General features: G+C 39.2%; 1 protein-coding gene across 1 annotated transcript in view; it reads right to left on the reverse strand.

Annotated features, from left to right (window-relative positions):
* ulk4 (unc-51 like kinase 4) overlaps positions 1-16,482 on the reverse strand; it is a 199,602-nt gene that overhangs the window by 93,887 nt on the left and 89,233 nt on the right. The window contains exons 25-30 of the mRNA XM_052143329.1: positions 12,837-12,893; positions 10,541-10,592; positions 10,284-10,378; positions 7,110-7,161; positions 5,829-5,991; positions 2,953-3,045 (exon numbers count right to left, since the gene is read on the reverse strand). Coding sequence (XP_051999289.1) covers positions 2,953-3,045; positions 5,829-5,991; positions 7,110-7,161; positions 10,284-10,378; positions 10,541-10,592; positions 12,837-12,893 — 512 coding nt within the window. The remainder of the gene's footprint in view (positions 1-2,952; positions 3,046-5,828; positions 5,992-7,109; positions 7,162-10,283; positions 10,379-10,540; positions 10,593-12,836; positions 12,894-16,482) is intronic.

The raw sequence follows: 16,482 nt of genomic DNA on the forward strand, positions 1-16,482 counted from the left end.
TCAGCCATGTGGCTGTGGCTCTATCAGCACCAAGAAAGACGATGTGTATGAGGTTAGCAGGAGCCATTAGAGAAACAGTGGGGGACGGGTGAGATAAGAAATACACTTATATGCATTTATTCTTGCAAACGCATGTACACACACACTCACACATTCACTCACCTGTACACGCAGACACTCATTACAGTGCACAGAGAGAGGTAGAGAGGTGGTAAGGATAGGGCAAAAAATAAAAGACGAAATCTTTTAGAAAATTAGAGGAGGATTATGTGCGTGAGCGCGCACGTGTGTGTGTGTGTGTGTGTGTGTGTGTGTGCGCAAGCCCATAAGCCTCGATGAGCTATGATGATGAAAATTGTGCTGACGGAAAAGGCTACAGCTTGATTAACATACTTCACAACATATTCAGAAATTATCTTTGTAAATGTATAAATACTTCATGAGCACCCATAGGCTATTATAATGTACACTATACTCTGTATATCGTTGTTCAAACAATATACATGCACGTATGGGAATTTGATTGGTGTGCATCAATTGTGAAAATGGAGATAATTGTAATGATATTAAATAATTGATACATTTTTTGCAGAATTCTTTTTTATATCACAGCAGACAGTTCTGGGATTCTGCAGATGCAGTTAGAAGACGTATGCGGCATCTTAGCACATAAAAAGTTTATTACTCCTCAGTCTGACCTACTTCTAAAATCTTCAGGATCAATAATCTAATTGAGTCCAGGAACACACAGGAGACCTGGCTAAATGAGAAATGCCTCAAGACAAACGTCTGCACAAAACCTCTGTTAAATAATATTGGGGATGCATTCACCAATACAAACAGCATACTATTCTGAATATGATTAAATATTAGCATTAATTAGAGGAGCATCTGTGTTGTGATTAAAGAACTGGATTGAACACCCACAGTGGTGCTGTTAACTGGTCTAAACATGTCTATCACAACTGCTCACTGGTTGAAAACACGTCCCAATGTGCTCTAGGAAAAAGTAAGATTGGTGATCTGCACTACGAACCCCTGTCTACAGCTTAGAGCTAAACAAATGTGAAGTGATTTAGTGTACCTGTACAAATTCAATAAATTAAAGGGAGAGTTCATCCAAAAATGTAATTCTGTCATCATTTACTCACCCCTCATGCTGCCCCAAACACTTTCTTTCTTCTGTTGAACACAAAACAAGATGTTAAACAGAAAGTCAACCTCGGTCAACATTCTCTTTCATTGTATGGGGGGGGAGCGGGGGGTGGAATGTGCAACGAAATTGAATGGTAACTGAGACTAACATTTTGCCTAATATAATTTTGTGCTCCATGGAAGTCAGTCAGTCATACTGCTTTGAACTTGAGTAAATGATGACAGAATCTTCATTTTTGTGTGAACTATTCCCTTAAAGGGGTCATGAAAATTTCCTTGATATTAAGACATATAAGAGGTAACTTTACTATAAATCATACAGTAATTTTCAGAATCCAAAACTTCCTCCCCAGTCTAAAAAGAGCATTTATAGTTACCACCCTGAACAAATGTCTAGTTTTGAAATCTGTGTGTTTATGACGTCACAACACATTGCTCATTTGCATGAACACGGCCCACAGCATACGTTATCGTCATGGGTGTACTGTTAAGAAGAGATCGGCTCAAGTTACTGCTGAGAGGTGAGATGTTTCTTTTATTGAAAGATGTCGCAGTGCCAACTGTATTGCACCCTGCAGTAATGCTGGTAAGTAAACCATTTATTTCTAATCTTCCATTTATCAGTGTGTTTGTAATAAACAGTAAGCCATCATTTATCACTAAGTAGAGGTCTGCAACCCAACCTGGTTTCGACGGGTCCAGAGAATCTGTCGGGTTTTGATGCCGGGTTCGGGTCAGTTTTCACTTTTTCTTTCCCCCCTTTGTCTCCCAATTTGGCATGCCCAATTCCCAATGTGCTTTTTTTAAATCCTCGTGGTGGTGTAGTGACAAAACCCCAGCTGCCTCCACGTCTGAGACCATCAAGCTGTGCATCTTATCACGTGGCTTTTTGAGCATGTTGCCATGGAGACAGCGCGTGTGGAGGCTTCACGCCATCCACCGCGGCATCCACACTCAACTCACCATACACCCCACCGAGAATGAACCACATTATAGAGACCATGACGAGGTTACCCCATGTGACTCTACCCTCCCTAGCAACCAGGCCAATTTGTTGCTTAGGAGACCTGGCTGGAGTCACTCGGCATGCCCTAGGATTCGAACTAGCAAACTCCAGGGGGTGGTAGCCCCTTTTACCACTGAGCTACCCAAGCCCCCAGGACTTCAGGTTTTTAATAAATGAAAAAATAAACATGGTTACTGAACTTGTTCTGCACTCTCACTCACAGCACGCGCAAACGGATTAGGGGCCATTCACATAGAATGTGTTTTTTCGTGCATCTCCTCTGTTCATAATCTTATCATTGTTCTCCTATGTAAACACATGCTGGACAAATCTCTTTGATTGTTGCATCGCGTATCGCACATTTTTAAAACTGTGCCAAGTTAAAAAGAACTTAAAAGTCTCAAAAATGCATGTCGAGGCACCTGCACTTTTTTCATTTGTTTAATTTGTTGCGCTGCGTCTAGATTGCTTTTAATGCAGGTGTCACAAAGATTCAACTTGTGACTGTTACAATGTTTAACATTATTAATGTTAACAGATTGTTCTACACTAAGCAAATTTCAATGCTTGATAAATGGTTTATCATGTTTTTTGTTTTTTTTTTGTGCAAAAATCTTTACAAAACATTATATAACATTATAAGCTAACCTCAAGGAACATAATAAAAACAATTAACAAGCATTTAATGACCCCTTTAAGGCCTTCCTATAGTGTGTTATAAATAATTATAAGTGAATATAAATAATAAAACCTCCCTTTTAACCAGGAGTGAAGAGAGTTTTGTTGGTTACCTGCTGACATGTGAGCTGTGCTCAGTTAGGGACACTAACAGTTTCAGAGCATACAGAGGTAGAGGGTCCGGCTCCAGAAGCAAAGTCTCATACCTGTAGAGAGGATTCACATTAAAAACCACAGCTCCTCAAAACATGCACAGTATACAGTTATTTAATGAACAACAACAATGACCACAGAAATGAAATACGCTGCATTAGCACATTAGGACAGTCTAGTCCAGGTTTCAGGCTATTTACTTAAAGGGGCTATATTCTGCACTTTCTGAAGCATTTGTTCATGATTTCTTGTACCCAGTGGTAATTTGGTTTTATATGAATATTTTCCACTCTCTCTCTGACCTTTAGTTAAAAACACTGTATCAGATCAGATATCACAAAAGAATAATAGACAGATGAGTTTCTAAAGATGTTTCTTTTAGACCACTTATCAAACCAAATTTGAACTTTGGAAATGCAAGTGGATTTAATGCTTCAACAACTTGAAAGAAATACATTGTATTACAATTGTCACACTACATTAGGAAGCACAACTATTTCCAACAGTTCTAAAATAACAAGAAGGGTTTCTCTAACACCAAATTAACACATTAGATTTATTTCTTAATGATGAGGTAGATCAGTGTTTTCTAAGTAGACTGGAGAAATGGCAGCTGAAAATTGAGTTTTCTATTAAAAGTAGAGCTGTGAATTGATAAAACAAATAATAATTTATCACGCAAATTTCTGTGATTAATCGCAATTAATCATGGTACATTAAAACAGCGTTTCCCAACTGGGGTGCCATCTGGCGAAATCACGGGTGCTGTGTGAAAAATCCATCAAACATTTAAAAAAATCAAAAAATGCATATAAAACATTAAAAACCAGAATGTCATACATTTCTCAGTAATGACAAGTCATAATAATATTACTGCCACTGCGTCTCTCTCTCTCTCTCCCACAAGCGCTCAGCATTCCGCAGCTCATTGGGTGCTTGACAAATACACATTGAACAAAGGAAGTATATTGCTATACCATGTCTCTGCAAGCAAGCGATGTAATAAACAATCGCTCCTGTTTGTAATCAATGGAGCTGTCGACAATGCAAGCATGTGCCGTCGGAGCAAACTTTTTGCCTCGTCACATTGTCGTGCTCGCTCGTACTACAGCTGCTTTGATAGCAAAGGCACAAATAGCTAAATGCTTTGTGTATAATGCTTTCAGGACAGCTGTAGGGTGAAGAGAAACACTCCAGCCTACTTTATCATCCTGTTAAACACATCTCAATCTAACCTGTACAGGTATTTTCTCTGCCTGAATTAGTCATTCTAATAACTAGGCATGTTTAATGATTTACATAAAATAAATACTATATTATTAATAATATATATGTATATGCAAAATATCATCTTATTATCTATCGTTCTCATACATATTATTAACTATTTTCAATAAACAATATAACTGATTTAGCAGCAAGGTCCCCTCTTTCAGGATTTCATATCGATAATATTCTTTAAATGGGAGAGTATACGCCACTCTTACAGGAATAGTTGACCCCAAAATGAAAACTCTGTCATCACTTACCTTGTTTTTGCAAACACATATGGCTTTCTTTCATCCATGTAACTTAAAAGGAGAAGGCAAACTGTTAGTCTCAGTCACCATTCACTTTCATTGTATGGAAGAAAAAAAAGATGAATGAAAGTGATGGTGACTGGGACTAACAATCGGCCTAACATCTCCTTTTGTAAAGAGAAATGCATTTGGGCTTGGAACAACATATGGTCAAGTAATAATGACAGAATTTTCATTTTTGGGTGAACTCTTTTAACACCCTGTAAAAGTATTTGTTAAAGGTATTAGCCAAGAACAACAATAAGTCAGCACATGATTGCACGTCTTGCTGGAAAACAATATACAGTATACTAAAAAAATTATTCCATCTGAATAAAAATATAAAACTAGAGGTGAGAAGTGATGTAAGACAGAGTCCCTTAGGAGATTTAGATGATAGATTTAGTTGAGTTGTATTACTGCATAGCATTTATCAGTGCTCTCAAAAAAGCCTCAATTCTTCTTGGCATTCTCCACAATATGCTGGAAATTCTGGTCCTTGTTGACATGATTGGTAATGTCAGGGTCAGAATTTGGCACCAACAGCATACATCCTTGTGTCAACAGTCCAGGCTGGTGCTGGTGGTGAAATGGTGTGGGGAATGTTTTCTTGGCACACTTTGGGTCTATTAATACCAATCAATCATCACTTGAATGCCACAGCCTATTTGAGTATTGTTGCTGATCATGTGCATCCCATCATGGCCACAATTTACCCATCATTTTTGGCTCCTTCTGCATGATAATGCACCATGTCACAAAGCAAAATTGTCTCAAACTGGTTTAATTAACATTACAATAAGTTCACTGTTCTTCAGTGGCCTTCCCAGTATCCGGATCTGAATCCAATAGAACACTTTTGGGATGTGATAGAACGGGAGATTCACAGTAAGAACATGCAGCTGACAAATCCAAAGAAATTGTGTGATGCAATCATGTCAACATGGACCAGAATCTCAAAGGAATGTTTCCAAAATCTTGTGGAATCAATACCATGAAGAACTGAGGCTGTTTGAGAGCAAAGGGAGGCCCTGTCCAGTATTAGTATAATGTTCCTAATAAAGTGTTTAGGGAGTGCATGCTCCCTTTGAAAGAAGAATTTATTAGAAAAGATTTATAAAACCTCATTCTGAACAGTGAAGTGACTACATGATAACAAAGGACAATTAAAACAGGAAATCAAAAAGAGAAACCGATATGAAGAACAGAGGTAATTTAATGACATGAGACAATCGAGGAGTAAAATGAGAGAGCAGAATGAAGATGAGTGGTCGTACTGTGGCAGCAGGGCCTCAGAGATGAGTGCCAGCAGTCGTGTGTTTGAGGAGATGCCTTCTACTTTCCATTCTCCATCTCTTTCTCTCTCCTCCACCTCCTCTTGGCTCAGCAACAGCAGTGTGATCTCTGACAGCACCCGCAAACTCACGATTCGCCACTGGACTGGGACACACACACACACACACACACACACACACACACACACACACACACACACACACACACACACAAAGAAGAAGGGTTAGATTAATCTTGGTCGCTCAAATACAAGCAAAGTTAGAGGGCGAGTTGGAAACTTAGAACTGGTTCTTTTTCAGAACCAGTTTAATTATATAAACAAACACTTTTCATGACATTAAATTTTTTCGGCTCCATTAGTGGTGCGTCAATATCGGTTTAACACTGTTTTGTATAGAGCTATTCAGCGACATAACAGCGCACGCAGCCAGTGTAGTCTGATTTGGGAATTTTTATTTTTTTTTTGCTGTTTTTTTGTTTTCTTTCAATCGGTCAAAAAAAATCAGGAGTTATCGTTTCAATCAAAGAGGCCTAAACTGTTTTAATAAGCCAAATTAATCTGTTGATGCTGTTCTAAGTGTCTAAGTTCTTTTGGTCCATACAATGCAAGTGGTGCCAACATTTTGAAGCTCCAAAAATCACATTAAGGCAGCATAAAAGTAATTCATGACTACTTTTTGTGCTTTTGGTGAGTCACATTCTTCATGCAACACCACCTACTGGGCAGGAAGAAGAATTTCTTGCAAAAATGGACTTAAATATTGACCTGTTTCTCACCCACACCTATCATATCACTTCTGAAGATATTGATTTAACCACTGGAGTCTTCTGGATTAGTTTTATGCTGCCTTTTTTCTTTTTGGCCCTTCAAAATGTTGGCACCCATTCATTTGCCTGGTATGGACATACAGAGCTGAGATATTCTTCCAAAAATCTTAATTTGTGTTCTGCAGAAGAAAGTAAGTCATACACATCTGGCATGAGGGTGTTTAAATGATGAGATAATTTTCATTTTTGGAAAAACTATTTTTTAAACAATCTTTAATGGAGTAGTCAAGGAATTGGAATCATTAAATGGAATCAGAACCAGGATCATTAAGTTCTGTATAATTCTTATGCCTAGTTAGAGGTCATAGCTCCTTTTAAAATATGGATGGATGGACTGATGGATGGATGACTTAAAGTATCAGTGCTTATTAGAATCTTCTAAATTTAATGTATATTTTGTCTTTCTATGGCAGATAGCTGGAGAGTGTTCTTACCATTCTTACTAAAGGCCAGTGACGCCAGTGGTGGTACAATCAAATCCACAACCTTGGAGATACAAAGAGAGAAGAGCATTATTTTAAAAGTGAGAAATCTCACCTATATGTGTTAACAGTTCTCGTATGTCAGCAATCTCACTAGACTCATGGTATGAGTGAAACTGAAACAGCTGGAAGCTAAAGACAGAGAAAGCGAGAACTGAACAGCTCCAATTTGCATGGAAATTTGATGTCAGCTCTGCCCTTTGATCATAGAAAGTGTGTTACAACAAAAGGCCTTACGCCAGCTCTTTTGAAAATTAGAATCTGGTTTTATGATTATTACCAACTACAATCAGCCGCACGGAAGCAAATGTTGCACACAGGTGTCTTAATGTGGATGGCTGTGGGCATCTCTCAAACAAAGCACTTCACTCTCCTTGACTCCAAGTGAAAAGGACACCATTGTAAAGGTTATATATATTTTTTTTCTCCTTTTATGTCTATTGTAAGACATAATTTCTTCAGCTGTATGCACTGTACAGGTTCTATACAAAACCTGCGGCACGTCTTTGATCCCTTGCACGCTCCTCATGAGACATTTGATGTGAAATATCAGTATATTGCTAATACTTTTTCCATAGTTTTGTTATGGTGAAGGTATCCCTCTAAAGTATAAACAATGAACATTGATCTAAAAGAGTATGACATTTCATTTTCTGCATTATATGAGTGCTTGAACACTCAGATTAAACTTATTGGGCTTTCCACTGCACGGTACAACTTGATTCAACTCGACTCTGCTCGCTTTTTTGGGGTTTTCCACTGTGGATAGTACCTGGTACATGATACTTTTTTGTACCACCTCGGTCGAGGTTCCAAGTGAGCAGAGCCGATACTAAATGTGACGTCAAAACCCTGTAGATCACTGATTGGTCAAGGAGAATTGTCACTACCAGCGTCACTGTATTTTCGACACGCGGCACCAACTCGCTAGTTTTAAAGTTAGTAACAGCGATAACAGTATCATTTCTTCACGCGACTTTCGAATTGTGAAAAAAGAAATGGCTGTGTGCAAAACCATGTCATGATCAATAAACGATCATTCTATAATCCCACCCACGTTGAGGTGGCACTAAACTGCAATGGAAATGCAAGCTCAGAAAAGTAAAGCGAGTAGAGTTGAGGCGAGTTGAACCATAACGTGCAGTGGAAAAGTGCCATTACTGATCTGCCTAACTAGACAGCATTTTTGGGCATCATATGAGTTTTCAATTGTCAGAATCAAACCTAGTGTGCTGCCTACACAGACATTATTTCTGTGTTTTAAACACAGCCTCTATTAACACTCTTGTAAACAAGTTTTTTTTTTTATTTATTTGATAGGGACAAGTGGGAACAATCAACATGCACCACACTACAACATTTATAGCCGAGGCTAATTTGCAATGTCCGTCCCCAGATGGGTTTTCCACATAACAATACATACAGAAAGTAAAAAAGAATACATTTACATTTACAAGAGCATTACTAAATTCTGACATTGCATAAAGAAATGTGCATTTGAGCGCAAACTATAAATGATTGCATACTTGATCTCTTTTTAAAAGACGCTTTAATTCATTTTTAAAAGCCCCCAGATCTAAGTCCTGTTTCAGCTCGGCGGGCAAGGAGTTCCAGAGCTTAGCACTCATTCATTTCATTGGGCTATGCCAATTCACAGGTTACATGGAGTGAATGTGTGTGTATTTTGAGAGTGCAGAATGGGATCTAATGACTCCTGAAGAACTGTAATTAAGGAGACATTTACTATGGAGTACCAGAAAGCCTGTGTCCTCTCAAAGCTTGCTGAAGCATCAGTCCAACAGCACACATACCAATTTTCATAACAAAAGCCACACACAGGGGCCAGGGTAGCTCAACGAGTAAAGACGCTGACTACCACACCTGGAGTAGTGAATTCGAATCCAGGGTGTGCTGAGAAGGGCTGGGTTTCGAGTTTGATACATTTTAGGCACCGACCGAATTGCCTCTAAACTATCGAGGATCAAAAAATGTCTAGTTGTTCAGTACCAAATTTTGATACCTAAGGGGTTAATCACGTCATTGTCAGTGATAAGCATGTATCATGCTAGATGTGCCCAAATCTAAAAGTGCCGGTGATTAGCTGTGTTTAGGCATCAAGGAAAAACACTAGTTTATGCCAGTTACGGCCAGAGACGCGGCTTACACGTGAGGCTGTAGCGTGTATACGTCCCAACCCCATAGACGTAAAAGATGTGGAAAAGATCAAAAGTGTGGCTACATTTCACCAGGCTCGATCTCAACAGCGTGCAATGCAATGAGACCAGAAGAAAAAAAGTCAACAAACGGAAAAAATAAAAAAGTGAGGGTAGAGTAACATGGGGTAACCTCATTGTGGTTGCTATAATGTGGTTCTCGCTCTCGGTGGGGCACGCGGTGAGTTGTGCGTGGATGCCGTGGAGAATAGCGTGACGCCTCCACACGTGATACTTCTCCGCACTAACGCGCTCAACAAGCCACATGATCAGATGTGCGGCTTGATGGTCTCAGACACGGAGGCAACTGAGATTCGTCCTCGACCACCCAGATTGCGGCGAGTCACTACGCCACCATGAGGATTTAGAGCGCATTGGTAATTGGGAATTCCAAATTGGGGAGAAAAGGGGAGAGAAAAAAAATCCTCACACTCATGCAGAGATACACACACACACCAGTGCCCCTAAGTGATTTCCAGTTGCAGAGAGGTTTGTGAGAATAATAGTGCTGGGCAGAGTTGAGCCCAGGTCTCAGTTATTGCTCCGTCAGGCGTGAAGATGTGAGATCTCAGGTTGGATGTGAACGTGGCTCCCTATGCTCTGACAAACTGCTTGAGTTTTTGTTTGCTTCATTGCTTAATCTGAGTCCGTCCTTACTAAATGAAGATTGTAATGGTTTGTAATGGATTGCATTGAGCCAAATAGAGATTTTAGTGAATACATTTGTTAGAACATTTTTATCAGCACCTTGCCCACACAGATACGCAGTCTTGCATTTAAGGAGAGGCAAATAGGAAATACAACTTGGTAAATGCTTTTAAAAAATAAATGTTAGTAAAATTTATTAAATATTGGAAGAAAAAAAAATTAAGTAGATCATCACTGTAGAAAGCAGTACAGTATGCATACTCACAGTGCAGTGATGGACACTGAGCAAAGCGGGATGCTGGGAAATAGCCTCCACTGCAGATAATGTGTTTCTGATCAACTCCTCAGATGATGCCTGACCTGTTAAGGAAATACATCAAAAGGCATCAAATAGTTATCTCACTTTTCAACAATTAATCTTTGGTTGGTTAAAAAAAAACAAGAAGGAGAATGATCAAATAAAAAACAAACAAAAAAATAAACAGCTTGTAAAGACAGTAATAAAATAAAAACAAAACCTACCTATAGCACTTCCCAAATTCGTTTCATTAGAGTCAATGGATGTAATGTGATTCTTCCAAAAATAAAAGAGAAGAGAGATATTAAAATCAAATTTGTTCTGTAGCTCAGATATCACTAACAAAAAGTACTAAAAAGTCCCATGAAATTGCCCTGTTTTTTGGGGCACTTACTATGGTAATTGGTGGTCAATGGTTAAATAATTATTAATACTCAATATTTACTCAAAATACCAAAAAATTAAATAATGATAAAATCGCAATATCCTTTTAAAAGGCAGTCAGTACATTTTGGATCTGACACTAGACAGACCACTTCTCCTAAATAGACTATTGGTTGATCATTTCTATGTCTTTTGTAAGTCGCTTTGGATAAAAGTGTCTGCCAAATGAATAAATGTAAATCATTTAAACCTGGCTGATAATGTGTATACAGTACCTTGCAATACCATGTTTTTCTGTACATGCACCATGGTAATATCATGGCATTCTTTGACGTACCTTGAAGTACCATGTAAATACCATGCTACGTGAATACAGTGAGGAAAATAAGTATTTGAACACCCTGCTATTTTGCAAGTTCTCCCACTTCGAAATCATGGAGGGGTCTGAAATTGTCATCGTAGGTGCATGTCCACTGTGAGAGACATAATCTAAAAAAAAAAAATCCAGAAATCACAATGTATGATTTTTTAACTATTTATTTGTATGATACAGCTGCAAATAAGTATTTGAACACCTGAGAAAATCAGTGTTAATATTTGGTACAGTAGCCTTTGTTTGCAATTACAGAGGTCAAACGTTTCCTGTAGTTTTTCACCAGGTTTGCACACACTGCAGGAGGGATTTTGGCCCACTCCTCCACCCAGATCTTCTCTAGATCAGTCAGGTTTCTGGGCTGTCGCTGAGAAACACGGAGTTTGAGCTCCCTCCAAAGATTCTCTATTGGGTTTAGGTCTGGAGACTGGCTAGGCCACGCCAGAACCTTGATATGCTTCTTACAGAGCCACTCCTTGGTTATCCTGGCTGTGTGCTTCGGGTCATTGTCTTGGAAGACCCAGCCTCGACCCATCTTCAATGCTCTAACTGAGGGAAGGAGGTTGTTCCCCAAAATCTCGCAATACATGGCCCCGGTCATCCTCTCCTTAATACAGTGCAGTCGCCCTGTCCCATGTGCAGAAAAACACCCCCAAAGCATGATGCTACCACCCCCATGCTTCACAGTAGGGATGGTGTTCTTGGGATGGTACTCATCATTCTTCTTCCTCCAAACACGGTTAGTGGAATTATGACCAAAAATTTCTATTTTGGTCTCATCTGACCACATGACTTTCTCCCATGACTCCTCTGGATCATCCAAATGGTCATTGGCAAACTTAAGACGGGCCTTGACATGTGCTGGTTTAAGCAGGGGAACCTTCCGTGCCATGCATGATTTCAAACCATGACGTCTTAGTGTATTACCAACAGTAACCTTGGAAACGGTGGTCCCAGCTCTTTTCAGGTCATTGACCAGCTCCTCCCGTGTAGTTCTGGGCTGATTTCTCACCTTTCTTAGGATCATTGAGACCCCACGAGGTGAGATCTTGCATGGAGCCCCAGTCCGAGGGAGATTGACAGTCATGTTTAGCTTCTTCCATTTTCTAATGATTGCTCCAACAGTGGACCTTTTTTCACCAAGCTGCTTGGCAATTTCCCGTAGCCCTTTCCAGCCTTGTGGAGGTGTACAATTTTGTCTCTAGTGTCTTTGGACAGCTCTTTGGTCTTGGCCATGTTAGTAGTTGGATTCTTACTGATTGTATGGGGTGGACAGGTGTCTTTATGCAGCTAACGACCTCAAACAGGTGCATCTAATTTAGGATAATAAATGGAGTGGAGGTGGACATTTTAAAGGCAGACTAACAGGTCTTTGAGGGTCAGAATTCTAGCTGATAGACAGGTGTTCAAATACTTATTTGCAGCTGTATCATACAAATAAATAGTTAAAAAAATCATACATTGTGATTTCTGGATTTTTTTTTTTTAGATTATGTCTCTCACAGTGGACATGCACCTACGATGACAATTTCAGACCCCTCCATGATTTCCAAGTGGGAGAACTTGCAAAATAGCAGGGTGTTCAAATACTTATTTTCCTCACTGTATGTTAATCGTTCAGTAAAATGGCATTACCACTTGCTCACTTTACCATGATACTGCTACTTTACGTTTTTGTAAGGGACCTGGGAATGAATAATGGCTTCAAAAAGTAGACATTGTTAAGACATATAATAGCACTAATTTGAGACATATCTACTCACCAGCAGTTTCCCAAACTTTATGAGAAAGGCCTCAGTCACCACCTGTGGTCGAAAGATCTGCAAACCAAACTCAAAATAAATAAATAAATAACAAATAAAAATTCACCATCCCAACTCTCTGTGCAATTGACTGCCAGATTGAGCAGTATCTCATCTAGAATTCTTATATTCAACTAGAAACTCTCCACAAAAAACTATTATCTGAGAAAACTCATGTTGATTGGCAAAGACAAACGATATATCAGCTTACATCATGTGAGCCGCTTGGCTTAACATTTCACATTTGAACAAGCTGATTGGCTAACAGATAACAAGTTCAAATAACCTATCAGCTTGCGCCAAGTAGAGTTTCGTGTCTGAACTTGGAAAGACTTAGCATTTTAATTTGACATATTTATAGGATTTGGTCATGTCGGACAAGATCTGCTATGGCTGCACAGCAAGTATGGAGTCTTGATACTGTTAAAACATACACAGACATACTGTGCCACAATTAGATAAACACAAGACATTCTGCATCGAGCATGTAGACCATGCTGTGGCACACATAGGCATACATAAAACCCCTTAACAAAACAGGAAAGCTGCACAAACACAACGCTACCACCAAGACTTGTGTTCTACTGCTCCTTTGAAGAGCCATGTGCACTGGAGTCTTATGGATTACTGTTATGTTTCTGTTTTCTGATTTTTGGAGCTGCAAAGGCATGACACCATTGACTTGCATTGTATGGGCCTACGGAGATTAAATATTTTTCAAAAAATCTTTGTTTTCAGCAGAAGAAAGTCCTACACATCTGGGAAGGCATGAGGATGAGTTAATGATGAGAGAATTTAAATTTTTGGGTGAACCACCCTTTAACTAATTACTTAGCCTAGCTACAGTATGTGTGGATTTAATTAAACTAATGACCTAAGGTAGCTATGTGTGCTAATGCCAGGTTAGGCTAAAGCTTACCTTGTTCAAAACAATCTTATATTATGTCCAAAAGCAGAACTTATCATGCAAGCTAATAGAAGAAAACCCCAGCAACCACATGACCAAATAGCATTTTCAGAGATCAACGCTACCAGCGTACTGCAGTGAAACTGGATCATATGCAAAATTTAGTAATTTAAATAGATTAGAATACAATATAAATTTGTAATGCCACACAGCTTGGCCGGTGTAAATTGTTGTAGGTAGAATGCAACATAAAAGAAACAGTGTAAGAAAGTGCTGTGTGCATTTGTGCAATACAGTACTATATACATAAAACAATACAATTTACACCACTATATATTTTTTTCTCTAATGTTAGACAAATAAAGAAAACTCAAAACTAAAGAAAAGATTACAAGTCAAAAGCCCTATCAGCTTAAATCATGTGAGCTGGTTGGTTTAACACTGGCGTTCACGTTTACACGCCATTTCAGTAAGCCACTTTCTGCAAAAACCCTGAAATAAACCATTTTATTAAGTGCATGTAAATGGGGCTAGAGTCTGAAATTTTGGGCCACCTTAAACAAAATCTTAGCTAAGATGTATATCATTAGAGTCTGACATATAAGGCTGTTACACAGTCTGCAATGGGCTTTACCTGAGATCTTAATGGGGACATATGGTACAATGCGACAGGATAGCAAAAACTGCAGTGAACAGCCTGCTTAAGAGAAAGTCATTATAAAGCCCTGCTGTTCTGTCAGCTATTAGTACAGGACATTTTTCCCAACATTCTCTAATCTAACATACCAACATAAAGTGTGGTGTTTTATTGTAATCCATTTAAAATCTCACACTGGGACGTAATTGTCCTCTCTGGATGTCCTCGGTGCTGGTGCAAGTGTGAGAATGAGAGACCTCAGGTTTGTGATGTAGGACTGTAATGATTCAAGGTCAAAGGGCACAGTCCAGAAAGATGAGATACTGAGCTCTTATCCGTAAGGGCTGCCACTCTCTGTTCTCTGAAACACACTGGATGTGACTTCTGCCTGACCCATGTGACTGATGAATGCTGTAAGTTTCAAGGTAGTGTGTTTGCTGCCAGTAATGCAACAGGCCAGAGAGACAGATAAGACCACAGAGAGGGCTCGTAACATGAATGTATGCATGGATGCACAAAAACAAAAGCATGCTCCATTTTACAAGAGCACGACGCCTCTCAGAAGTACAGAGAAGCTGAAGAGATAACGCAAGCAGAGCTCAAGGGCAAAAGAGGCCAGTGAATTCTCAAAGATGCAGACCAACCTGATACTTGGAAGACAACCAGCTATGCCCTCCAGCATTTTTCTTAATATCAGAAAACCACACATGCACTAGTCTCACGTAGCCAGACTTTTGACTATTGGCTAAGGTCTGGTCCACTTTGCAGCTTTTTCTGGCCAAAAGCTAACTGCCCAGATAGTAGGAATGGGCCATCTGACTAATGTGTACTGTACTTCACCAGTCAAGTTTGGACACGGTTAAAGTGCCAATGTACTTCTAGTGAAATCAAAGAAAGAATGGGTGTGACATTATTTTAAACAAAAATAAGATGTTTTTTAGTTGTGGTGGTTTGAAACAGCTCGCCAGTGCGACCTCCTAGGAAAACTTAAAACTGAAGTATAAATACTTACTCCTATCCCATCTTAATATGCAGAGACAACTATAAGTATGCCATTCATAGGTACATTTTCTCAAAAACTGCAAGCACTGTCTTTCTGTGGTGCTATGAAAATTGTTTGTTTTGAGAGACCCGCTCCAACTCACAACATTGGTTGAGTAACATTGTTGGGCAGGTCTAAGCGGGACTATCTCTTTGTTTGGCTAATGCCGGAAGCATTATTATTAGTACTATTTAGAAAGCTGTTTTGAAAACAGAATTTTGTTTTGCAATTACGTTTCAGTCTTCAGCTTTAAACACCTTCTTACTGCTATTGGTCAATGTAATCGGTGGTTGTAACCTGGTGCACTGCCTACTTGACGTAAACATTTTTTCCCAGTTGATTTATTAACTCAATTGAGATCAGTCAACATGAACACAATGCAGTGCACAGAGCTGGTGCAAACTTGCCAACATATGTACGATTGTTCGGGTAGAGACAACTAACTGAGAACCATTAAAGCAGATCTCTTACCCCACACACACATATGCACACACACACACACAAACAGTGCAAAAAACCCTGCCTATTATCACCCAATGCCTTCCACTGCAGCTCTGTGTTAATGGGCATCTCAGAGTATCCTCTTCAGATGGTTTAATGGCAGTGGAACTATCATGCCGACAGCTCTATCAGTTCCATTCCCTTCAAATGAGACGGCTCAATCTGCCAGTCTCCATGGCAAATTCTGGCTGAATGTAAGAGTGTATTTAATCAGCAGAGAGACTCATCAGCTCTACGTACTGACAAACATGTTTCTCTGAGAACACCAGATCCCTTCGTATTAATTTTGCCGTGACTGAGTGTGTCAGCAGTAAATCCAATTTTGTATCGTTTGACAACTGGTAATGATCTATGTGTGTGTGTGTGTGTGTATATATATATATATATATATATATATATATATATACACACACACACACACACACTTGTTTGTGTGTGAGACTGAACAGAAAAAACTCTTCAATAGGTCATTTCCTTCTGACGCAGACAGTGATTACACACAGCGATTGACAGGCAGGAA

This window comes from Xyrauchen texanus, chromosome 15 (genome assembly GCF_025860055.1).
Source record: "Xyrauchen texanus isolate HMW12.3.18 chromosome 15, RBS_HiC_50CHRs, whole genome shotgun sequence".
Taxonomy (NCBI): Eukaryota; Metazoa; Chordata; class Actinopteri; order Cypriniformes; family Catostomidae; genus Xyrauchen; species Xyrauchen texanus.